The sequence below is a fragment of the Artibeus jamaicensis genome, unplaced genomic scaffold, assembly GCF_021234435.1.
Source record: "Artibeus jamaicensis isolate MK-2021 breed Jamaican fruit bat unplaced genomic scaffold, CSHL_Jam_final contig_548, whole genome shotgun sequence".
NCBI lineage: Eukaryota > Metazoa > Chordata > Mammalia > Chiroptera > Phyllostomidae > Artibeus > Artibeus jamaicensis.
The window spans coordinates 21,876,776-21,901,858 of record NW_026521883.1 but is presented as its reverse complement, the minus strand read 5'-3'; the positions used below and the strand labels follow the sequence as shown (position 1 = coordinate 21,901,858).

At 37.6% G+C, this 25,083-nt stretch overlaps 2 protein-coding genes across 4 annotated transcripts in view; one reads left to right on the top strand and one right to left on the bottom strand.

The window, feature by feature from the left end:
* The window catches only part of COPS2 (COP9 signalosome subunit 2), a 31,799-nt gene extending 23,666 nt beyond the window's left edge, over positions 1 to 8,133 (bottom strand). Inside the window, exon 1 of one of the 2 annotated variants that reach the window (XM_037156521.2) lies at positions 8,026 to 8,133. In XM_037156521.2, coding sequence (XP_037012416.1) covers positions 8,026 to 8,079 — 54 coding nt within the window. In that variant the 5' untranslated portion in view covers positions 8,080 to 8,133. The remainder of the gene's footprint in view (positions 1 to 8,025) is intronic. The other variant, XM_037156520.2, reaches the window with a different exon arrangement.
* A 135-nt stretch (positions 8,134 to 8,268) lies between these two features.
* Positions 8,269 to 25,083, top strand: part of GALK2 (galactokinase 2) — a 124,227-nt gene continuing 107,412 nt past the window's right edge. The window contains exons 1-2 of one of the 2 annotated variants that reach the window (XM_037156518.2): positions 8,269 to 8,528; positions 23,795 to 23,883. In XM_037156518.2, the coding sequence (XP_037012413.2) occupies positions 8,509 to 8,528; positions 23,795 to 23,883 (109 nt within the window). In that variant the 5' untranslated portion in view covers positions 8,269 to 8,508. Of the gene's footprint in view, positions 8,529 to 16,005; positions 16,141 to 23,794; positions 23,884 to 25,083 lie in introns of those variants that run through there. The other variant, XM_037156517.2, reaches the window with a different exon arrangement.

The window sequence follows — 25,083 nt, the reverse complement described above, 5'->3', positions numbered from 1 at the left end:
AGTAGAGGTTGGGGCAGTGGAGGAAACTGTCAATTTTCAGGAGGCTCTGCTTTAAGGGCTTGCATGGACTGAAAATGTAGGCAGACCCATCCCTACTGGGATTCAGCGTGAGAGCAACAGCTGGAAGGGCACCAGTTGCACAGGGTTAAGTGCCAGGCAAATCTCCAGAAGCCAGGCAGAAGCACTCTCCCCTCTCTGAGCACCCCCCACCCTTACAGAGCCACAAATCAGGTTGCCCTACCCTTGTGGCTCTACTCCACACAATTTACAGATGCCTTTTCTACAGCAGGCTATGCTACTAAGACAGGGAGTCAAAGCAGCTCTACCTAATACACAGAAACAAATACACACGGAGGCCACCAAATTGAGGAGACAAAGAAATATGGCCCAAATAAAAAAACAGAACAAAACTCCACAAAAAACCCCTAAATGAAACAGAGATAGACAACCTATCGGATGGGGAGTTCAAAACACTGGTGATCAGGAGGCTCACTGAATATGGCAACAAAATAAAGAGACCCAGGAAGAAATGAAGTTACATTAATAAAGAAAAACCTACACGGAGCCAACAGTGGAGGGGATGAAGCCAAGGTTCAAATGAATGATTTGGAACATAAGAAGAAATGAGCATTCAACCAGAATAACAAGAAGAAAAAATAATTTTTTTAAAAATGAGGACAGTATAAGGTGCCCTGGGACATATCCAAACATGTCAGCTGATTTCTCAAAAGAAAACTTGCAGGCAAGAAGGGATCGGCAAGAAATATTCAAAGTCATGAAAAGCAAGGACTTATGACCAAGATTACCCTATCCAGCAAAGTTATCATGTAGAATGGAATGGCAGATAAAGTGCTTCCCAGACAAGGCAACTTCTTTAGTTCTTCTTTAGTTCATCATCACCAAGCCATTATTAAAGAGACTTATTTAAGAAAAAGAAGATCAAAACTATGAACATTAAAAAGGCAACCAATTCACATCAATCAACAACCAAATCTAAAAACAAAACAAAAAACAAAGCTAACAACCAAAAGAGGAACAGAATTGCAGGTATGGGGATCATTTGGAGGGTTATCAGTTGGCTGGGGAAAGGGGGAGAATGTGCAGGGATTAAGAAGCCTAACTGGTAGGTATAGCCCTGGCTGGTGTAGCTCAGTGGATTGAGTGCAGGCCGGTGAACTGAAGAGCCACTGGTGTGATTCCCCCAGTCAGGGCTGGTTCTGGGTTGCGGGCCCAGTCCCTACTGGGGAATGTGTGAGAGTCGACCACACATTGATGTTTCTTTCCCTCTTCCTCTCTTCTTTCCCCTCTCCCTAAAAATAAATAAAATCTTATTTTTTTAAAAAAGAAGCATAATTGGTAGGTACAAAATAGATGGGGAGATGTTAAGAATAGTATAGGAAATGGGAAAACCAAAGAACTTATATGCACAACCCATGGACATGAACTAAGGGTGGGCGAACTGCTGGACTGAATGGGCATACTGAGTGGAGGTGGGCCAAAGGGTGAAAACTGGGACAACTTGTCAATAATCAATAAAATATACTCATAATCAGTAAGACATATTTTTAAAAAGCAATGTACTCTACAAAAACAAGATTTACTATTAACAATGCTTCCTAAGCCTTGACCATGGCTAGAAGCTATCCTGGATGCTAGGCACAGGTAAAGGGCAACGTTCCATTATCCTTGTGATTCATAAAGTTACTCAAACTTTGAAAAATTTCAGTCAAGTTAATGGGTCTTTCAGTCTTGAAATTAAACATTCCAAAGACAGACATCATAAAAGTCATTAGACCTTAGTTTTGACTCTCCCACTAATTTGTCGTGTAAATTTAGGTAAGTTATTCACACTTCATAAGTTAGTTCCTCTGCTGTCAAATGTGGGGGTGGAGCCCTACAGGAAGTTCCTAATTCCTGCTGAGTTCTGTATGTTCATTTTGAGATACAATATACAATTACAAATCTACTTTTTTGGTTACTCACAGTTTACAGATTAATGTTAGAAGTGAAAAGCCTTACATTTATCTTATTCTTAGCATATAAAAGCTGTCTCCCCCATTACTCATCTTTTCAGTTATCCTTGTTTGAATGTAATTTGTTCTACAGGGTACACTTATGAAGTGTTACAATAGGCCTTTTAAAAAATGCACCAAAGTTCTATGTCCAACTAATACTTTTCTTTGAAGTAGTAAGAGGTAGTAAAATTATACCAATTATACTGACACAACAATCAAGTAACACTTCTGAAACTCTCAAGAAAACAAACTTAGTCAGATGGTTTTAACCTAACACAGAATCATTCAGTCCGATGGCCCAACCTATGAAAAATGACTCCAAATATAATCTTTCACACCTACAAAAAGGACCAGACCTGGCTACAGCTGAAGTTAAAAGAAAAGAGAGAGAGAGAGAAAGAAAGAGAGAGAGGGAGAGGGAGAGAGAGAGAGAGAGAGAGAGAAAGAAAGAAAGAAAGAAAGAAAGAAAGAAAGAAAGAAAGAAAGAAAGAAAGAAAGAAAGAAAGAAAGAAAGAAAGAAAGAAAGAAAGAAAGGGAAAAGGCTATATGTATTGTTTATAATAGCAAACCAACCAAATTCTTATCAAAAGGAAACTAACAGGTTAAAGTCTGGCACATCCATTCAGCTGCATTGGCAGCTGGAAAAAAAACAGGCAAGCTCTTTGGATACTTACATGGAATAATTTCTAAGATAAATTAAAAAGTGACATGTAAAACAATGTAAATGATATGCTATATCCTGGTTTAAAAAAAGGAAGGGGGATAAATAAAATCTTTGAGGGGGGGGAGCCCTGGCTAGTATAGTTCAGTGGATTGAGCACTGGCCTGAGAACCAAAAAGTCGCTGGTTCAATTCCTAGTCAGAGCACATGCCTGGGTTTCAGGTAAGGTCAGGATGCGTGTGAGAGGCAACTGATGTTTCTGTTGCACCATTATCTTTCTCTCCCTCTTTATTCCCCTCTCTCTAAAAATAAAAAAAAAAAAACACATTCTTAGAGAAAAAAGGGAGAGGGATAAAAATATATGGGGAGTAATGAGGAACAAAAATGGAAAGTTTATTTTTATATTTTATATTCTTGAGCCATGTGAATGAAATATCTATTTTAAAAAGCTAGACTCCTCAGATTCTGAAGACAATTTCTAAGACAAACTCTAAAAAATTTTTAGCAATGACAAAAATCACTGTTCGGCCTTCCAAGATCAAAGTAAAATTTCTGTTCATCTTTACCCTGTAACCTCACTTCTCTCCTCTAGCAATTAAAGTAATATAGACTCACTGTGAAAGGGTTGCAAGAAAGAAACAAATTTTAATTTCCTGACACTTTTCAGATTTTCCAGACATTTTTCTCTATTTTCTCCCACTCAACAAAGTAAATTTTATTCCCACCCAATAACACTGTAATGTAAATTACATATTTATAGTGGAGATGTGTTCACTGGGTATGCAGCATTAGGGACAAACCCTTCCTCTACCAGATGAGGGTTTTCAGTTATAGCACACCTCCTACAGAAGAGACAAGCAACCCCACCTCCCTCTCCACAGTGAAAGTGGTTCACAGAAGGCCACAGATACCTAAGCTGTCCCTTCCTGAGATCTCCCTGTTAGAGCTAGCAGAGAAGACCCTCTTACTTTTGGGGTTATGATACTCGGAAGATGCCACATTACATCTTAGACAATGTAAAGGCAGTTAATAGAAAATATTGAAGAAAGCAGCCCAGGAAGAGAGACAGACACAGTAAGAGATGGAGCACCATCATCTTAGCCAATGAATCCAGCCATACTTATACTTCCTGGTGATGTGAGCCAATACAGTCTTTTTAGTTTAAACTAGTTTGACATGTACTCCTGTCCCTTATTCAAGAGCCCTGACCAATACAATTTATAAAATGTTTTTCTTTACTTAAAAAAGATTTTGTTTACTTATTTTTAGAGAGAGGGGAAGAGAGGGAGAAAGAGAGTGACAGAAACATCATTGTGTGGTTGCTTCCCGTGTGCCTCCTCCTGGGGACTCAGCCTGCAACCCAAGCATGTGCCCTGACTGGGAATTGAACCCTAGACCCTTCAGTTTGCAGGCTGGTGCTCAATCAACTGAGCCAGGCAGGGTTCAAAAGTTTTTCATATCGTTGAATATTCTTTAGAAGCATGGTTTGAAATGCTGATATAGCTACTTCATCACATGAATATACCGTAATTTATCTATTGTTACCTGATTAGTATTAATATTAGTATTTTCCTACTATTGATAATTTGGGGCTCTTTCCAATAACTTACAATTCAACACACTGTTTCTTTTAGAAGCCTCAACTGTATAAATTTCATCTTTGTGAAGGCTATATGCAGAATACCAAATGTGTGTACAGCATAGAAAACAATGCCTCTCAGACTCATAAAAGGTATACTGTTTGAAAATCTATTCTTAGGGATGCCCAACATTTTGTTTTTCAAGCAGTCAGTTACTAGGACAACAGTCTCAGAAAAATAGCCTATAACCTCCTTGTTCCTCTTATATGCACAATGAATGACAAAGTGAGACTCTTTATACTAAACACACAAATCCCTAAAAAGCTATTCTCCCGCTCTTGCCCTATATTAATCTAATGGTTATTTTTCAAATGAGATTATATATTGTGTTCACACTGATTCAAAATCTTTTTAAAAGGCAGTAGTGTTAATTTTTAATTTGCTAAGTCATGTTCTAAGGTTCTTTATAACATGAGAAACTAAAGTGCAAGCCATCATTTGTCTGCTGATCTTATTAAAATGGTGACAAATAGGAGATTCTGTAAGGTATCCTATAGTTAAGACTCATCTCTACCCTCCCAAAAAAGTAGACAAAAAAAGAAGTAAATTTTTAGGGCGTTAAAACTGCTATATATTAAAGGAAGAAAACAATACCAGTAAACATTCATTCACTACTCATAACTATGAGCTTGACTAAAGCATATAATGAGGCTCACAGCTGGAAATATATGTAACCAAGTGGAATTATTTTACCTTTTAAACAAAATTTTCCTTGTAAAACATTTAAATGCAAATGTACAATGCTGTACATATCATGGGATCTACTAAAGAATAACTTTTGGTATGAAGTCAATCTGTCTAAACCCTTTTCAAAAAGATTAGAAATACTCAGCAATTTTATGCTAGAATGTCTGGAGCGTGGAATTACTATACAGTGAACTTATCAAAAGCATTATCAACTTAATGGATGGCCCTATAGTTGTTATTTAGTATTACTACACGAGGAAATAATCTACAAATCTGTAAAATGAACACTGGATTAAAAGACATTTACCCATACCATCTCCTATTTCTGCATTCCCTGCCACATAAATTCCTCTGCTTAGAAAACGCCTGCTTCTGTCTAAAATAAAAATCAAAAGATATTAGAAGAAGTCAAGAACACTAATTTCTTCCTGACGGGTGTTTCTCAATTGGTTGAGCACTGTCCCAGCAGCCGAGAGGTTGCTGGTTCAATTCCTGGGCAGGGGAAGTGAGTTTGGGATTTGGTATGAGAAGCAACCAATTGATGTTTCTCTCTCGCACTGATGTTTCTCACCCTATCTCCCTCCATTCCCCTCTCTCTAAAAATAAGTAAGTTTAAAAAACCCAAACTGAATTTCTTTCATGTTTGTTTCTTTTTAAACCAAGTTTGTCCGTTCTGAGATCTTGGGAACAAATCGTTATTTACTTTCTTGGATTAAAACTGTATAGTTTTAGAAACAGATTTTCACATTTCCCAATGGTAGCCTAACTACCCATTTCTACAACACTGGACAAAACCAAAAAGTATCCCATAGTATTAAAATTTATCAAGAGACAACCTACAAAAGGCTAAATATATGTATGTGGTCAGCAATCCTCATTCTTTTAGTTTTAACATTTTGACTAAATTGAGGTGATGGGAAAATTTCCAACAAACAATACATTTTTAAATAAAAAATAAGTTTCCCTAAAACAGCAAGTCAATTCTGTAGATGCTAAATCTTAAGAAACAAACAAACAAACAAACAAACAAAAAACCCAGGCAAATAACTATTAAAAAACCAACCTAAAACTTCTCTTTTAGCAACATGTAAGCATGAAATGGCAACCAAACCCTTAATCTTTTTTTTAAACACAGTAGTTTAAGAAAATTAACTAAGGCAGTAAAAAATAAAATACTAAATAAACATTGTGCCACACAAAAAGAGTTTAACTAGTAGTAAACAGAGCACAAAAGCTTCCACCACTTGACAGCTATCTCGGAATCCAGAATGGTATCCATGCAAGAGAGATATGGGGAGAGGGACAATTATTTAACAGAATGTTGAAAGAAAAATTTTCATTTAATTATGTAGTAGTGTAAGATCTTATTTTGTTGGTTAAGAAATTTTCAAAAAAGACGAACCACCTATATATTCAACTTTATATTGTACACATGGTATAACAGACCCTAAAAGGTGGTGGAAAGTCAAACAATTGAATGGATGTTCAATTAAAATTCTTGCACAAATTAATATAATGATGACCTTCAAGTTAACCATAGTGCTAATAAGTCATGTATGTATTGAAAGCTATTGCTTAGGAAAGACATGAGCAGAAAGATTTAAAAACACAAACTAAAAATACAAATATATTTAAAAGGAACACTTCCATTGTTACAAAATATCTGTAATAAGAACATGTAATAAATAAAAATGCCTAAGATGTCACAAGTAACTTATTCTTAATATAAGTGAAGGCACTGCCTACAACTTGTTTAGTTTGCACAAACAAAAAACGAAAGGCAGAAATCATAATTATTAACAAACCTTTACATCTGACTTTAAGGATGCTCAAAAACTCTCCCATGACTTTCATGTAAAAGCAATCATCTTCCTTGCCCTTTTGCAAATGTGCCTTCTTTTAAAATGGAAAGATTAATTGGAAATTATAAAGTAGTTTTACACTAATTCAAAAACAATTATTAGTATCTCGAGAGTCTCTGGCACTTAAAATGTAAGAGAAGCCACATTTTCCCAAGCATTCATAACTTTATGATAATGCAGCATCACTGCAATATACATGAACCATGCAGAAAAACGCAACTCAATTTTTTAAAAGCAAAGTTGACATTGATTCTTGGTCTTGATACTTTCTTAGTTCCCACACAGATATTTTTGAGCAGCAACTTGAAATGTCAGTGAATGTTTTTAAAAACCTATAAACCTGTTCATAAATTAAAACTTAAATATTTTGAAATAACCATTCAGCTGCATAAAATCATTTATTTTTTTCGCCGTTGATATTTTTAACTTTAAATAGTAATTTCTAAGCCACGGAAAAAACCCACTGGGTCAGTACCCTTGTTACCTGTCTTTGCTCACCAAAACAAAAAGCAGAACCGCCTTCCCAACTTTTCTCTTTACACACAAGCAGTTCACCTACTTTCCCCAGCTATCTTTGCTCTGAATTCTCCACAACACCTTTACCTTAAACCAAAACGAACCCTGGGCAAGATTAATTAAGCTATGTTTCCAGGAGACCCATTTCACGCTCCAGCCTGGGAGCAGAAAGGCTCCCCGCCCCCTCTTCGCCCCTAGTTTTGAAACCCTTCTCCCAGCATTTCGCACCAGCTCAGAACAAGTGTGAAGAAGGGGGCCCGCACTGCTGGGCCCGAAAGGGCAGAGCCGGGGCCTAGACCACTACACAGCCCCACAGGCGGCTCGCGCGGTAGGGAGGTGGCAGCGGCACCCTGAACCGGACGCCGGAGGCCAGGGTTGTCTAATTAAATGGTGGAGGCGCTCGGACTTGGAGCGTAAGGCTCGGGACCCCCTCCGCTGCCTCGTTTACCCTCCCCTCCCCCATGCGGGAGAAGCAGGGCCCCAGCCGGTGCGGAAAAGGGGAGGAGGTAAACCCGTCCTGTCACTGCACCGGGAGAAGTTGGAAGGAGCACATGTTCTACGGAAAGAGGCCGCGGCCGCCCCTGCCCTGGCACCTAAAGCCAGACACCACTTCCAGCCCTCCAGGTTCGTCCCCTGCGCCTCACCAGGTCGTAGTCCTCTTCATCATCGCACATGAAATCATCTTCCATGTCAGACATCTTGGCCGGGGAAGGGGGAGGGGGAGGAGAAATTGGAGACAACCTCCTCCCACAATCCTCCGCGGCTGAAGCGTCACTCCCAGCTTCTCCTTCCCTTCCCGTCTCACTTAGAGGAGCTAAATGTTTCCACCCGGAACAAATACGCTCGGCATGGAGAGGATTTGCTACGACTCTAAAAGGGAGTGCACAACTCTTTCTTCCTGCGAGACCGTTGGTGCCTTAGCAACTAAACCTAGCAACTGAGGAATCGTCAAGTCCTGCGGAACTGAGCTAAAGGGCCTTGGAAACCTTGCGCTCGCGTCGAGCAGTTTCCAGCCTCCCAGGCAAGGAAATGGTCTCCTCCCTTGCCTGGGACCCTGGAACTGTCTCATTCTGGTGAAAGTTAGAGGCAGCCTAGAACGAGAAGCCTTTTGCGGAGTAAAGGCTGACATGCCCGTCCTGTGTGACAGGTAGTATTATATCTACCATCATTATCTATATGCTTTTAGCCTACCCATTGCGGTGAGTGTGCCTGTGGTGTTTGGAGACCTTTTACACGTAATGTTTGTTATATTTGTAGTCGGCAAAACGATTCTGTGGATTTCCGAAATTAGTTGAGCATCAACCAGTTGAGGCGCCCAAAGTCATATTCAGTTCAACAAATTTTAAACTGTCATGTACTACCCTCGGGACCATATTAAGGTAGCAGTTAACAGCCAGTTTTTAAAAATGTATGGTTGCACAAAATCATTAGCATAATTCAAACTAAGTAAATGAAATAAAGGGAAAAAGCTACTTAGCATTTTTATATAATGCTAAGTGTGGACTCAGTTCTGCCCACTTGAGTCCACAAATTTTATATAGTTACAGCATAGATATAATTTCAGATTCTTTTAGTACCTAGTTATGTAACAGCATAGGATATGTGTACAATATATTTTTGACTGATTATTTTAATAGTTTAATAATTCCTCCTTTGAATGAACCAATATACTTTAATTTACATTAGCATGCCATTTTGATACATTTAGAATGTTGCAAAAATAACACTATTTTAAACAGTTCTGCAGTGAATATCTTTGTCGTTTTGTCTCAGGAAAAAGTCAGAAGAGCATTACAGGCTGGATTTTTTTTTAGCAATGAATTGATTACTTGATTTAATAATCACATTTTAATAATTTGTTGATTTACTAATCACATTTTTGGTCATAGTTCTTAAAAGTCATGTAACTAACAGCTTTTCCCTAGATTTTCCCTAACAGCTTTTTTCTCCCATTATTTTATTATGAGAAATTTCAAACATACAGTCAAATTGAAAGAATATTCCACTGAACATGTATGTATCCACAATCAGCTTTATTTGTGTCTGTATGTATTTCTTCAAAGTAAGATGAAGATATCATGAAATTACTCTTAAATGCAGCTATGTGTATTTTCTAAAAATAGAGACATTTGCTTATATAATTACATCATTGTTACACAGAAAATTAATCATTCCTCGATATCGTCTAATAGCCAGTGTATCTTCAAAATTTTCTTATTAAACATAATTTTAGAATTGGAAGAGCCTTAAATGATACCATGTTAGAGTCCAAGGCTTTCCAATTATAGCACCTCATTAAATTATAGCTCCCCAAACTCTATACCAGAGATTTGAGTCAGTAGATCTTGGGTAGAGCTCAGGAATCAGTACTTGAAAACTTACAACAAAACAAAATCTCCCTATACTGGGATGACTATCCATCTCAGTTTGCCCAGGACAGTCCTGATTTAGTATTGTTTTCCCAGAATAATAATTATCGGCATATCTATCATTCTCAGTTGTTTAGACAATAAGTCATATGGTTACTCTACCAGAAATTCATAATTCTTCAAGATAAAGTTGAATCCTAAGGTTGAATCCTCAGAGTAATCAGAGCTATATAGTTTTACTTCTTAAATAATGAAACAGTTTTGAAATTATCAACCATGTATGTACTGACCACATGTATAAAAATCATTTTATTGAATTTATTTATATAATTTATGACTTTTTAATGTAATTATTTATTCCTACAATGAAGAAAGAATTGTTCAAATAAATTAATGACTAGGAACATTAGGAAAAATGTAGCTAAGTTTTGAGCATAATATCCTGGTCATCTCCAAATTTCATAAACCCAGTCTGGAAACTTGCTAAGAGCAGTTAAAAAGGTCTTCACTGTGCTTAGCACATTCCTTGAGTACACAAGTGTAATGAATGTTTGTTGAATAAACAAGCATGTTAATTAATCTTTCTGTGCTGGGAATGCTCTTATTTCTATCACTACACATCAAAATCTTTTTTGTCCTTGAAAGTTCATTTGAATGTCACCTCATTCACACAGCATATTATGAATATTTGTGCAGTTATGCAATTCTTTTTCTTGGTATCAGTTTTACTGAGTGGTAAATAATGAACACATTTTTTATTTTAATTAATTGATGTGATGATTAATTGGTGCCCTTGTTGGAGTGGATGCTATGTTTTTAAAAAACAGAAAAAGCTTTGTTGAGGTACATTAAACTGCACATAATGTGTATAATTTGATGAATTTTCATGTGGGGGAGCTTTGCCTGCAGAGCTCCCAGTCCACCATGGATGAGACTAAGTCTACCAAGACGTGATATGATCTGCTTAAGGAGGAAAGGTGGCCAAATTCTCAAAGGAGAAAGGCCAGGAGCTTTTTCCTCAGTGGGCTTTTATTGGGTTCAATAATTTGCACAGGAATACGGGTAAAGCTCTTCAATCATTGTCAGGTAGTAAGGATCAAACAATTGATAACATACAAAGAACTATGAGGGCTTAATCTGAGTCAGGGTCAGTTAGCTAAAAGGCCATAACACTTTGGGAAACAAACTCATTTCAAGCTTGGACCCTTCTCAGAAAACTGAGGACATTCTTAGCAAAGCAGGTTTTACAGGATTTTATGTGTTCTTTCTTAGGCCTGATCACCCAGCAGATCTCCCCGTTTCCAGCACAGGGCTGCACCACCCCTCATTGTTTCAGGCTTAAGTCAGGCAGGGGAAGTAAGGCAGCCAAGACATTAGGAGACTTCTCACAGACAGAATGAGGACTTAGGCTATAACGAAGCTGAAGGATGAGGGTCCATCAGCCCCTTTTTCTATAGCTTCCCAAGTCCTTCCCTGAGGGCCCCTTCATGACTGTGCCTGTTTTAGGTCATCCTCCTCATGATAAATCTTACCCATCATTGGCTAAATGGTCACCCACCCAGGGCCAAGCAAGGTGAAGTAAAACGGGGCAGAGGTGGTGCCCCTGGCAGGAAGATAAGCTTTGTCTCCTTAGTGGCTTATGGTCCCAAGGTTTCTCACTCATCCTTAGCTATGGGGGCGGTTATAGCTTCTGAAACCAGGCAGGGTGGTTCCTAACATTTTGACATACGTATAAATCTGTGAAACCATGACCACTACCAAGATAATAAACATTTATCACTACAGAATTTTCTCATCACCTTTTGGTAATCTGTCTCCTCCTCCCTTCAGTTTTCTCAGGAAATCACTGATCTGTTTGTTTTGTCACAAGAGATTAATTTGCTTTTCTAGAATTTGATGTAAATAAAGCATACAGTATGTACTCTCTTTTGCTTGGCTTCTTTCACTCAGTATAATTATTCTGAGGTTGATCCATGTTGATGCATGTATCAATTAGTTGTTTCCTTTTATTGCTGTATATTCCATTGTATGGATATACCACAGTTTATCCTGTTGATGGGTATTTGACTCTTTTTAGTTTTTGACTGATACAAATAAAGCTGCTAAGAACATTTGTCTACAGGTTTTTGTACAGACATGTGTTTTATTTCTCTTGTGTAATGTGGTGGATGGACTCCAAGGTGGTCTCATTACTCATGCTTTTGAATAATACTTACCCTCAGGGGTGACCAGCCTTTTGGCATCTCTGGGCCACAACGGAAAAAGAGTTGTCTTGGGCCACACATTAAATACATTGCAACACACGATCACGAAAAAGAAATGTCATAATATATTAAGTGAATTTACAGTTTTGTGTTGGGCCACATTTATAGCCATCCTGAGTTGCATGTGGCTGGGGGGTGTGAGTTGGACACTGCTGCTCCCTTTTCATCATGGGTGAAATCTGACTTGCCTTTAAAAAAAAACTTTGTTGGAGTATAATTGACAAATAAATGTTGCTTGCTTTTAGCCACAAGATACAGCAAAGGGTAATATACATGATTCCGTTACACAATATTGTAAACCCGTCTTGCTAGGACAGACTCTGTCTCCTTTTCTGGCTTTTAAAAAGCAAGTGGCCTTGTTGTGAAGGACCATGTGGTAAAGAGCTGAAGGTGGCATTGAGCCAACAGCTAGCAAGAAACTGTGGTCTTCATGCTGACAACCTGATAAGAACCAAATTCTCCTTACACCTGTGCAATCTTGGAAATGAATCATTCCCCAGCTGAACCTCAGATAATACTTTGTGAGACCTTAGAGCAGGGGTGTCAAACTCATTTTCACCGGGTGCCTCATCAGCTTTGCAGTTGCCTGTAAAGGGCTGAATGTAATTTTAAGACTGCATAAATGTAACTACTCCTTAACAGTTAAGTGAGAGCTTGGTGCTGCTGCTGGGTAGAAACAAGGTGCCTGGCCACATAAAACAAGGTGGAGGGCCCGCTTTGGCCCGTGGGCCTTGTGTTTGCCACCTGTGCCTTAGAGAGAGGAACCAGCTAAGCTGTGCCCTGACTCTGAACCATAGAAACTGAGATAATCAATGTGTATTGTTTTATACTAAGTTTGTGGTAATATTGTTACACAGCAGTATAAATGAATGATAGGTAAGTACCTAGTAGTGGAATGGTTGGATCATATGGTATGTATATGTTTACCTTTTTAAGAAACTGTCAAATTGTTTTCTTAACTGTTCTTGCAGTTTTGTGTATCCGTCAGCAGTGTGTAAGAGTTCTAGTTGCATCACATCCTTGCCAACACGTGTGGTCAGTTCTTTTAAAATGAGCCCCCTAGCAGGAGTGTAGTGGTATATCATTGTGGGTTTAACTTTCATCTCTGTTCTGACTAATGTTGAACATCTTCTCATTCATGTGCTTATTTGTCATCCATGCATCTTCTTTGGCAAAGTAGATCTTCAGTTCTTTTGTCTATTTTTAATTGGGTTATTTTTCTCATTACCATTAAGTTGTAAGAGTTCTTTGTGCTTTTCGTGTGTGTGGTATTTAAAGAATCTTTGCCCCACCACTAAGATTTTCTCTTATGTTTTCTTCCAGAAGTTTTATTTAGTTTTAACTCTTACATTTAGGTCTATGCCAATTTCAAGTTTAATTTTTATGTACAGTATGAGGTGAATGTAGAGGTTTGTTTTTTTCTGCATATGGAAATTACATTGTTTCAGTGTTGTTAAAAAGATGATCCTTTTCCTATTGAATTGTCTTGGCACCTTTGTCAAAAATAATTGGCCATTTAATTCTCAACATAATTTGAATCTTTAAAGTATATTTTTGATAATTTTAGGTAACCTGTATTATGATTATTTTAAAATTGACAAAGGAAGAATACTTTCCTACTTCATAAGGATTGTTGGGAAGACGCACAGAGTTAATAGTAAATGTAAAGTGCTTACTTAGCAAGAGGCTGGGCATAAGGAAGATGGCATAAAAAAGTATGTGAGTTTTGTTTTTTGGTTTCCAGTTGGGAGTCTTCAGTAGTTGGAGAACAAGTTATTTTAAAAGTAGTGTTTTATAAAAATAATAATGTATAAATTTTGGAGACAAAGTTACTAATTATTTCAATAATTTTTCTTAAAGCATACTTCACTGAGGTCTCATCAAAACTCACACACATTCAGGAGTAGGCTGGGCTGGGAGTCTAGGGACCTGGGCTTTAATTCCAGCCCCACTATATCCTTACTCTTTCACTTTGGCTCCATTATTCCAAAAAGGGAGTTTTACTTTTTGTTCTGTGTGATGCTTTCTAGTCTTTATCAGTTTTATTGCAACTGCAATAGAGATGTATCCAAGATCCAAACTAATGTTTTGGCATCAGGTTTCACTTATCAAAGTTAATATTTAGTCATCAAATACACATTCAATAGGAAATATTATTTTATGAAACATAGTTTTTAATAGTCATTGAATTCATTTAAAAATACTGTATGGAATGAGGTTGTTTAGGGACTATTAACAATATGGAAAGCTTCAAAATTTAGTTATTTTTCAGTGACCATAAAAGGATATATTAGAAACATGTCTGATTTAAAAAAGATCTTTCCTTTTTCATATTTACTGGTATTCCTAGAAAATTTACATTTATTCTCACCAGGTTCTCTCTTCATTCAAACATATTTATAGAAGTGACGAAATGCCTCCCCTTACTCAAGAGTGAACCACAATAAGCATCACACTAGGATTTACTGAGGTTCAAAAAAGATATAATCACTTCATCTGCTAGTGATAAGGAGCGAAATAATAAAAAGTAGTCCTGGGCCCGAATAGCTTAGTTACAGTGATGTTCCATTTACAGTAACAATGCAAGCAGGTGCCAATGGGCTGCACACCTTTAGCTACAGTTTGATATTGTCAAATGTCACTTTAGCTTTCGCCTCCACATACCTCTTCCCCGTGTACACACGACAGAAATTCTGGAGTGGCAGCTTAGCGAATCTGTCTGGGTTATGCCACTATCCCTGTGAGTTGGTCATGTTGGCCCACACTTCCTCAACTTGGAAACCTTGGGATAAGTGTGTTACTAACTGGCTTTGCCCGGGTTAAATCTCAGCATTCTGGGGTACAAAGTACACTAGAGAGGTAATAGACTTGAAGTTTAATTCAAGTTCTGCTACCAATTAGCAGTCTATCTTTAAGCAAGTCACTTCACCTTTTGGTCGTTCATTAAGTTCATCTTACCTACTGATAAAAAAAAAATTGTCAGGTTCTGTTCTGGGTGCTGGGGATACATAGTTCCTACGCTCAAATTGCTAACTTTGTAATGGTAGTGATGACAGAGGTGGTAGCAGACAAAAAAATGCATAGAGAAAATAAATATGCGTAACTTGTGACAACTGTGAAGACAACAACATAGAAATATGGTAGAGTGATGGAGTGGGGGTGGTATGTTTCTTGGTATAGGGCACCTGAAATTTCTCTAGGTAACTGAAAAATAAAGAAGTTGAGTTGGACGCTAAGGGCTCTTGAAGTTTGAAACACATGCATTTTTTTCTCACTATTAACTGTATTCTAGGAAGGTCCACCAGTGCACCTATTTTGGAATAAATGCAAATATGTCAAGTCAGGTGCTGCATCAATTTTATATTGCCTGATTTTTAAATAACCGACACGGGAGACAATAACTAAACAGTTTAGTGTTATTCTGGGAAGTAGTTGCTGGTCATTAAAGAACAAAAGTCCTAACTTTTTATTTTTATTTTTAAAATATAGTTTTTGATTATGCCAATACAGTTGTTCTATCCCCCCTTCATTCCCCTCCACCCTGCACACCCCCTCCCCCACCATTCCCCCCTTTAGTTTATGACCACGTGTCTCAAGTTCTTTAGATTCTATATTTCCCCTACTATTCTTGCCCTCCCCCCTATCTATTTTCTACCTATCGTCTATGCTACTTATTTTCTGTACCTTCTCCCCCCTTCTCCTCCCAAGTAGAGAAAAAAGCACAACCTCAGGCGCAGCGTTATAACTCTCTACTCAGATTTATCCCCAGGGCACAGAAAAAAAGACTTCCAAAATTAGCTTTGCAGGTGCTTGACACGGGGCCCCAGTGAGTCCGAGGTTCCCCCAAAGCCCTGAGCCGCACCTCGGCTGCATCTGACAGCTTCTGGACGGGCTGGGAGCCCCGGGGCTCAGGGAGGAGGAGCCGGAGGAGGGGCCACTGGAAGCAGCCAACGCAGCTCCGCAGCAGGATTTCCGCAGGGTGGGGGCCGGTGGCTCCCGGAAGAAAGGGCTCCTGCTGTCTTGGGATTCTGTATTCGACCGTGGAATCTACAGAAGAAAGATCACCTTGAAATATGGCTACGGAGGGCCCTCTCACGTGTCGAGTCCAGGTGGCAGAACATCCCAGGTGGGGGAGAGGAGATGCTGGGTGTGGGACCCCCGAGGTTGGCTAGGTGCAAATGGTGTCCGGGTTTTGGTTCTTCTCTGGGGCGCTGCTTTTGCCTCCGGGAGCGAAAAGAATCCTTGGGATTTCATAAGGCCGCGCGCGTGGCTGGGCTTGCAAGGAGGACCACGCCGCACTTTCCACCTTGACTTACAGCGGGAACGTGTGTTTTGCTTCATCTATTCAGATCCTACCTTTTCCTTTCTTGCTGAAGGTGGTACACACCTCTGCAGGGCTTTAGCAGAAGTGCCCACATTAACTTTTGAACATCTTCTCTGTCTTACCTGCCAGCCGTAGTGCTTTTCAAGGTACCCTTTCTAAGATAGTAATTGAAAACAAAAAGAAATGCAAAAGAAAAAAAATAGAAGATGAAGAAAAAGAAAAAGCGTCTCATCCTAAACAACCCTTGGTATCTGCATACTTCTAAACAAATCATGGTATCTATGAATTGGCACCTGCTGTCAGTACCTACCTACAGAAAAACAAAGAGTTTAGTGATACCTAGTGGGCGATCTTTTCATTTCAGTGCATCTTGCAGATAACTTTGTAGAAATACTTCATTCTGATATACAGTGGAACTGAAATCTCATAGAATGAAGTCTGAACATGCTACAGTTTTAGCCTTACAGATTTTCTAAGGTTGGATTTGCTACCCCTCTGCTGTTTCCAATTTTTACTCTCCCCCTGCTCTCTGAACTTTTCTCTCTAATATTAAGTCCTCCCTACTTCCCTACTTCCAGGTATATGACTGTTGTGTGACAGTTGACGGTGTAATTTACTAAAATCTACACGTGCTTTTTCACGGGTAAGCTAGCCAACAGTGGGTCTTTAGTTACCAGAAAGAAACAGTTTTTGATTATGGATACTAGCACTTCTTTAGACTACTTATGAATTTCTTTGTATGTCGGTATATTTTCCAGAGGTCCTTGCACAGTACTGTTGCCCTTAAACATTTGAATGAATTAGGACACTCTTAAAGACATGCTCCCAATAAGGTTCATGAAAAACTTGTTACATGAAAATAATCTGGCACCACGTAGATTAGTTTTTTACATAAAATATATCTATGTATAAGTTTCTTTCCATTTTATATGATTTTAATAATAATGCTCAGTATTTCTATAGTTGTCCTGTTGGGAAGGAGGAATAGTGGTAAGTTACTAGAAATGAAGAGTTGTTTACGAAAGGTTCTTAGAGATTTTTTGCCTTTTACAGTGTTCATTCATGCAACAAATATTTATTCTGTGCTGAGTAAAGAGATCATAATAGCAGTCAGATAAGTTTGCACTGCCATTTTCTTGTGCATGCAGTATGATCGTTAGCTTCAAGCAATGCTTCAGCCACTTATTTGTTTTTTTGGGGGTGACTTAAGTTAAATTTAGCTAGTATATCTATAAATCCACCTAGCTGGTCATATGTTGCAGTTGCTGGAAGGGAGAAAAAGGCATGAGAGTGCCGAGATTAGACTGTCTTCTTGTGGAACGCCTTTCTTCAGGGTGCTTCTTCGACTTCACAGCCACGTGAGCCTCTGAATGAAGGCACTCGTCAACCAAATCACATGTTTTAATAAACTGAGTTTCTGTTCTTTTTATACAAAAATCAAATAGCAATAGGAGCTCTAATTTCTTTTCTGCATCCCAATTGTGCATGCCCCCTGCTTTGTGAGACTGCTTTGACTTCCGCTCGCTTCTCACTGCTTCTCTCAGCAGTGGTGTCTCTTTTTTTTCCTTCTCTTTGGGATTAAGTTTTAAATTTCTGGGTTATTATTTTTTAAACAGTTTTATTGATACATAATTAACATACCAAACACTTTACCTATTTGAAGTTTACAATCAAATGTTTTCTGGTGTATTCATGGGATTGTGCAACTATCACCGTAGTCAAAGTTAGAACCTCTTCATCACTCCCAAAAGAATCCTGCATCCCCCAGTCCTAAGCAATCACTAATGTACTGGTACTTTCTATCTCTATGTATTTAGTTATTCTGGAAGTTTCAAATAAATGGGATTACATAATATGTAGTTTCCATGACTGGCTTCTTTCGCTTATTGTATTTTTCAGGTTCATTCATGAAACATCAGTATGTCATTCCTTTTTATGGTTGAATACTATTCTACTGTATGGATAAACCACCTTTTGTTTATCCATTCATGAGTTGGTGGGTTGTTTCCCACCTTTTGTCTTTATGATAATGGTGCTATATGATTGCATTCTCAGTAGGAAAGATTTGGATTGTTTAAAAGTATACTCAGTAAAACCTGGAAACCTCACAGTTCCCTTCTTCACTACAGTCTCTGATTCCTACCCTGTGCTGCCAGTTCTTTCCTTCTTAGGAGTTTGATTTGTGTCCTTGTAATATCATTTTATCTTTATAGTATCCTTATAATATCATTGTAACCATTTTTTTAATAAAGATGTTAATGTTATGTTCATATAAGTAGAATCATATTTGTTTTTCTGTCACTTTTTTTTACTTAACAATATTTCTTGGAGATTCTGCCATATCACTCCATACAGATTTGTTTCACTGTTTTTTTTATTTAAGTTTCACTTTTTAAAAAAGATTTCATTTATTTATCTTTAAAGGGGAAGGGAAGGAAAGAGGGTTGCCTCTCATGTGCCCCCTGCTGGGAACAGACCTGCAACCCAGGCATGTGCTCTGACTGGGAATTGAACTGTGACCCTTTAGTTCCCAGGCCCCCACTTAATACACTGAGCTACACCAGCCAGGGCCTAAAATGAATTGTGGTGGAAGGAGCAAAGTAGGGATTAAATTTCCTTCTCCTCCCCCAAGGGCAATTATTCATACTTCGAAATGCTATTTTTAAACATATGTTAAATTCTCAAACATAAATTTTATAATGATAACTAATAAGTACTGCATGCTTATAAAATCCTCATAATAAGCCTTTGCAGGAATTTCTATTATTATCCTCAGTTCATGGTTGAGGAGAGTGAAGGACAGACAACTCATTAAAATTATGATTTTAAGTGAGGAAAAACTTCCTCTACCCTCTTAGTTTTAGTAGTGGGCACCTGTGAATTAAATTGACAAAAGATAAATTATCAGGAGACAAGGCTTATTCATACGCACATGGGGGCTTCACAGAAATGAAAACTCAAAGAAGTGGTGAGGGCTGGGAGATAATATACCATTTTAACAAAGGAAGATACATTGTGAGAAGTGAGTAGTGAAGGGAAGGGGCTTGGGCTTCTAGGGATGGTAAGTTATGGGAAGCTGACTCTATGGGGTGAACTAATGAAGACTGGAAGGGTTATTTTAATAAGGTTTCTTTATACAGACTCAAGTCAGTGAAGTATCCAGTGATAAGAGTATTTCTTAGTATGGGAGACGGAATGAGGCAACTTCAAAATGGGAAATTTATGCCTTAACCGGTATCGCTCAGTTGGTTGGGCAGGGTGAGGGTTTGCCCATTCAGTTCCGGGTCAGGGCACATGCCTGTGCTGCAGGTTCCGTCCCGGTCAGTGCAGTAGGAAGAGACCACCCATCGATGTTTCTCTCATATTGTTTCTCTCCTTTTTCTCCCTCCCTTTGCCCTGTCTCTAAACATAAATAAATAAAATCTTTTTTAAAAAGGGAAATTTGTATCATGCTTTTAGGTAGCTGGAGGATAGAGAGCTCTTCCTGTGTTTGCTATTTCTTAATTGCCTTCAACTCAAAATAATTTTCATGCCAAGTGACATAATTTGGAGTGGCATGTCCTGATTCCTCTCACATAAAAATACATATTGACAACCAAGTATTCTTAATTTAAGAATTAAGAATTCTTAATTTAAGAATACTTGGTTGTCAATATGACAAGCATTAAAACCAAGCATTAAAAATTCATATTTTACATAGTGCCATTACTGGGTATCCTGATGTTGAAGGGAGACCAGAAGCACAGACAGTACAGGAGACTTATCTAAGAGCCTATTGGCAAACCAAAGATACCTGTCTTATCTCCTAAAATCTTAATTCCTTCTTCTTTGCATTTAGCCATTTGGTTACCTGAAGGTCCTTGGAAAACAGTCCTTACATTGAAATCTATTTCACTCACTACAGTCATAATTTTGTTTCTCAAGTTCTGTTACTAAAACTGCTGTTAAAAAAGATCTCAGTTAAGGGGGAAAAGGGGGAGGGATTTGGAGGAACAAATAGGAAGGACACAGGGACAAGAACTAAGGGGGGGTGGAAATGGGAGGGAGGTGGGGAGCAAGGGGTGGGGGGAGGCTGGGATGGGAAAAATAGACAAAAAACTGTACTTGAAAAATAACTAAATAAAATTAATTTAAAAAAAGAATATACACAATAAGTGGGATATACAAGGTAAATAAAATAGACCTGTAACAACAACAAAAAAAGTTCTCAAGTGAAAAGAGCATTCAGGCCGCCAGATTCAACAATTTGTGCAGTGATAATGTGACCTTTTCTGCCTTTAACAGTGTGATCTTTGTAGGAGCTTTTATTTGCAGATTGAAAATGCTCATTGTACTCTTTTTGGAGGCATCCTTTAAATGGCTACATTTTAAGAGATGGAGTGTTGCTGGTGACTAGTCCAGTGTGGTAAAAATGCAGCCTCTCCCAATTATAGCCATTGTGCTTCATTATTAGAAGGTTATGTATGAAGTTTAGAAAAACATGTACACCTCAGTTCTTTCTATTCTTAGAGAAAAGTACTTTCCTTGATTGCTTTGCTAACCTCTGGGCATTTGAGTTTCAAAGGCAGGAATGTTGTATGGTAAGCTTCTTGGTGACTGAGTAGTTATGGAAAGGCTTGAATAGGCTGCCTTCCTGAGGTAGTCTGAGAAAATAATACAAAATTTAGTAACTCAAAATCATTTTATTAGAACATGTTTTAGGAATCTTATTCTAACACTGCTGTTAGTACTTCATCTTGTTTGTGCTTGTAGTGCTTATAAAGCAAATTAATAAGGGTTCAAGTTCAGCAGAACTTGACTTTGGTCAGTATGTGATTTTCACAAGCAGAAATACCAGTCCCTTTTCAGGACAGTGGAATTACATAAGCCAGAAAATTCCTGCAAAGATACATCTCCCTTTTCTCCACACCTAATTGGTCACTAATCCCTATTGATTAGACTTTCTTATATCAATTTAATTTTCACCCTTCTCTATCTCCACCACTAATGTACTGAAAGCATTTCTCACTACAGTGGCCTCCTATTGGATTTCTTTGCTTCTGCCTTGCCTTCCTATGACCCATGTTCTATACACTTGCCAGTGAGCTTTGTCAAATGTGAAATCAATATACTTCATCCTTAAACATCTCTTCCCATCCGCTGTCTATGTGTTAAAAGCTAGGTTCCCCCAACTTGTCATAGGAGGCCCTTTAAGATCTGTTTGATGACCACCACCCTCCTCTCCTACTTTTCTCCTTTGATGTATTTATATGCAGCATGCTGGGCCTTTTAATTCCATTTACCTAGAATGCTTCACAACACTCCACTTGTCTGGCATCCTTTACAATTCATTTTAACCGTTGCCTCTTTGGAAAGCCTCTATCTTATTCTCCCGGTTTTGGGTTTATCTTCATCTGCGTTCTCCCATAATAGGGGCTAAATAGCTTTTTTCTGCTCCTAAAGGACTGTATTTGTCTGGCTTATCACTTTATCGTCACGCTGTAATGTTCTTTTAGCTTACTTTTATATTCCTAGAGGCCAACATCTGTTATTAACCTCCTTTTTACATTTACGTACAGTACTTGGTAAAGAATCAGTAAGTGCTTTTTAAAACTTTGTATTTTGAAATAATTTGACTTACAGAAACGTCAAATATAGTTAAAAAAAACTACTGTGTATTTGTCTCCCAGATTCTCCAACTGTTAACATAATTCTATATTTGCTTTATTGTTCGCTCTCTCTTTTTCTGTTATATTTTACTAAACGTTTTGAGATTAAATTGAAGATACGTTGCCTCTTTAGAGTGTGTTTCCCAGAAACAAGAACATTTTCTAATGTAACCAGAATAGAATGATCAAAATCAGGAAATGAGCATCGATACATTATCCAATTGAGAGACCTCAAGTGCTACCGATTATTCCATTAATGTCCTTTATAGCAAAAAAAAAAAAAAGAACAAAAAAACAATTTGGGGGGGATCAGTTCAATGGAGGACACATGTTGTATTTAGTTTTTTAAAAAATTTTTTATTTTGAGGGGTAGGCATTTTCTCAGTCTTTCTTTGTATTTCATGACCAATTATTTTATAGAATATCCCTCAATTTGGGTTGCAGGAAAAAATTGTGAAAAATGTTGAAATGCACCAAAAAATTACTGACTGTCTCTAAGGAGAACCAGAAGTTGCCTGGCATACCTGTCTTTCAAGTTCTCTGATTTCTCTGTGACTCTGAGCTTTTTGTTACAGTCAAGCTATTTCATAGTGATATAGGCCATAGGAAACTGACAGCAATTCAAACAATTCTTGTCCATAGAAATCGCACATTCTGTCTGGTAGAATGCAGTTAGGTGATTGTTGCTATTAACTAGTTTCAATAGTTTTTGTGTTTACTTGTAAATTCGTTTCAACATTCTTTATTTGATGGTATATAAGCAGTACTTTGGATTCTCCCAACTGGTTACAGTGTTTTACTGGTTTCATCATTAAATGAAATAAAAAATTTTAACACATTTATTTTATACGTATATAAGAGTTGCAATTATACTTTAAAAATTTCTCTTTTAACAGAGGTTATTTAATGTTTCTTCATGATTAGATTCACTTTATTTATTTTTGGTAAGAATACTACAAAAAAGGAATTTTGTTTTCTCAGTACATTGCATCAGGAGGTACATGGTGTCCATTTGCTCTGGTGCCAGTGCTGTTAACTTGGATCACTAGGTTAAGAGACAGCTGCCTGGTTTTTCCACCATAAAGTTACTATTTTCTCTTCTCTAATTAGTATCTTTTGGTGAAATGCTTTAAGAATATGTTAGTATTCTGTCTCATATCAGACTTTCATTTACTGGTTTTAGCTTCCATTGATGATCCTTGCCTGAATTAGTTATTACTGGGACAATTACCCGATGATGATTTTTCTAGTTTTTTTCATGTAGTTTACATTTATTATTTGGCATTCTAGTGTAAGGAAGTATTTTTTTCTTTTCTTCCATTTACTTATGATTGGGTGGACACATTGACTTCTATTTTATCTTATGGGTTATAACATGTTACTTTTATCACTATGTTGGTGGTCAGATTGTTTCAGATGTGGGCAGTGGGAATTTCTCTGGGCTCCTGTGTCAGCAGTTACGGTCTCTGTTATGGTCCTTGTTTCAGCACTTCCTGACTTTCTGGCATGACGAGATGGGCCAGGTTTGTGTCTGCAGAAGAAGGTCTAAATCTATAGAAAATTTAATAGGAGTTTATTTAACTTTTTAAAACTTTTGTGTGCTTAGCTATACTCTTGTGTTGCTTAGTGGGGATTACGATATTTTTTGTTCCTGGGGTTTTTAAGGAAGGATGTCAGTAAAACATTTTGCTTTTTTATTTTTTAGGGGTAATTAATGATGGTAGATATATGAAGTATGTTTCAGCGTGTATATCCTATAGACTTTTCTATTATGTGGATATTCTGACATATTTTACTCTTGTTTTCAGATTGCTAAAGCTAAAGGAGATGTTTAACTCTAAGTTCGGATCCATTCCCAAGTTTTATGTTCGAGCACCGGGAAGGGTCAACATAATAGGTATTTCAAAACTTCCTTCTCTAAGTTTTTCTTCTTTTGGTAAAATCCAAATTTTTGTTAATATCTTGTTTTCTTAATTTTTTTTCCAGGAGAACCGAAAAAAAAATAGGATATTTTACATATATCTACTATAGTAAGATACACTTATGCAAAACATAGGAACCATACAATATTTTCATCTTTCCCAATGTAGTAATTATTAATGTTAATTTTGCCCATTCATTAAAAATTTATAAATTTATTGAAACTGGTTATTAATATTGTTTCATAAGGGACAAAAATATTGTTCTGTGCTGCAGGTTAAATTTTTCAACTGTGGTGAATAATTTTGATGAATTTTACATTTACTCACTGGATTAGAAGAATACTGGGAAACCCTATAATTCCTCACTTTTAATAATAGTGTAGTGACATGAAGAATGATTTTTTGTGTGTTATTTATTTAAAAATTTTTTTATAATAGTTCATTTGAGCCAAACTGATGACATGTGCTGGGGAGCAAGGTCACAAATGCTCTGGAGAAGTTTTGCAGCTCTCATATGCATTTGAGATTAAGGAGGGACAATAAGGAAGATTACATGAAGGTGGGAAAAACTAATTCAGGGGCTGGAATACAGGATAGTTAAACTAATGCATTAGAAGGAGGGTTTTGACCCAAAGCACCCAAAATCATGGAGACTGAATGGTATGCTATTAAACAATGAATGGGTCAAGAATGAAATTAGGAAAGAAATCAAAAAGTTTCTGGAAACAAATGAAAATGAACTCACAACAACCCAAACTTACGGGACACAGCGAAGGCAGTCCTGAGAGGGAAGTTTATAGCAATACAGGCCTACCTAAAGAAGATAGAAACATTTCAAACAAACAACCTAACCCTACGCCTGCAAGAACTTGAGGAACAACAACAAAGACAGCCCAGAGCAAGCAGAAGGAAGGAAATAACCAAGATTAGAGCAGAACTAAATGACAGAGACTAAAAGCACAATCCTAAGGATCAATGAATCCAGGAGTTGGTTCTTTGAAAAGATAAACAAAATAGACAAGCCTTTAAGTAGGCTCATCAAGAAAAGAAGAGAGAGGACACAAATAAACACAATCAGAAATGAAAGAGGAGAGATTACAACTGATACCACAGAAATGGAAGGGATTGTAAGAAATTACTACGAAGAACTGTACGTCAAGAAATTTGAAAACCTA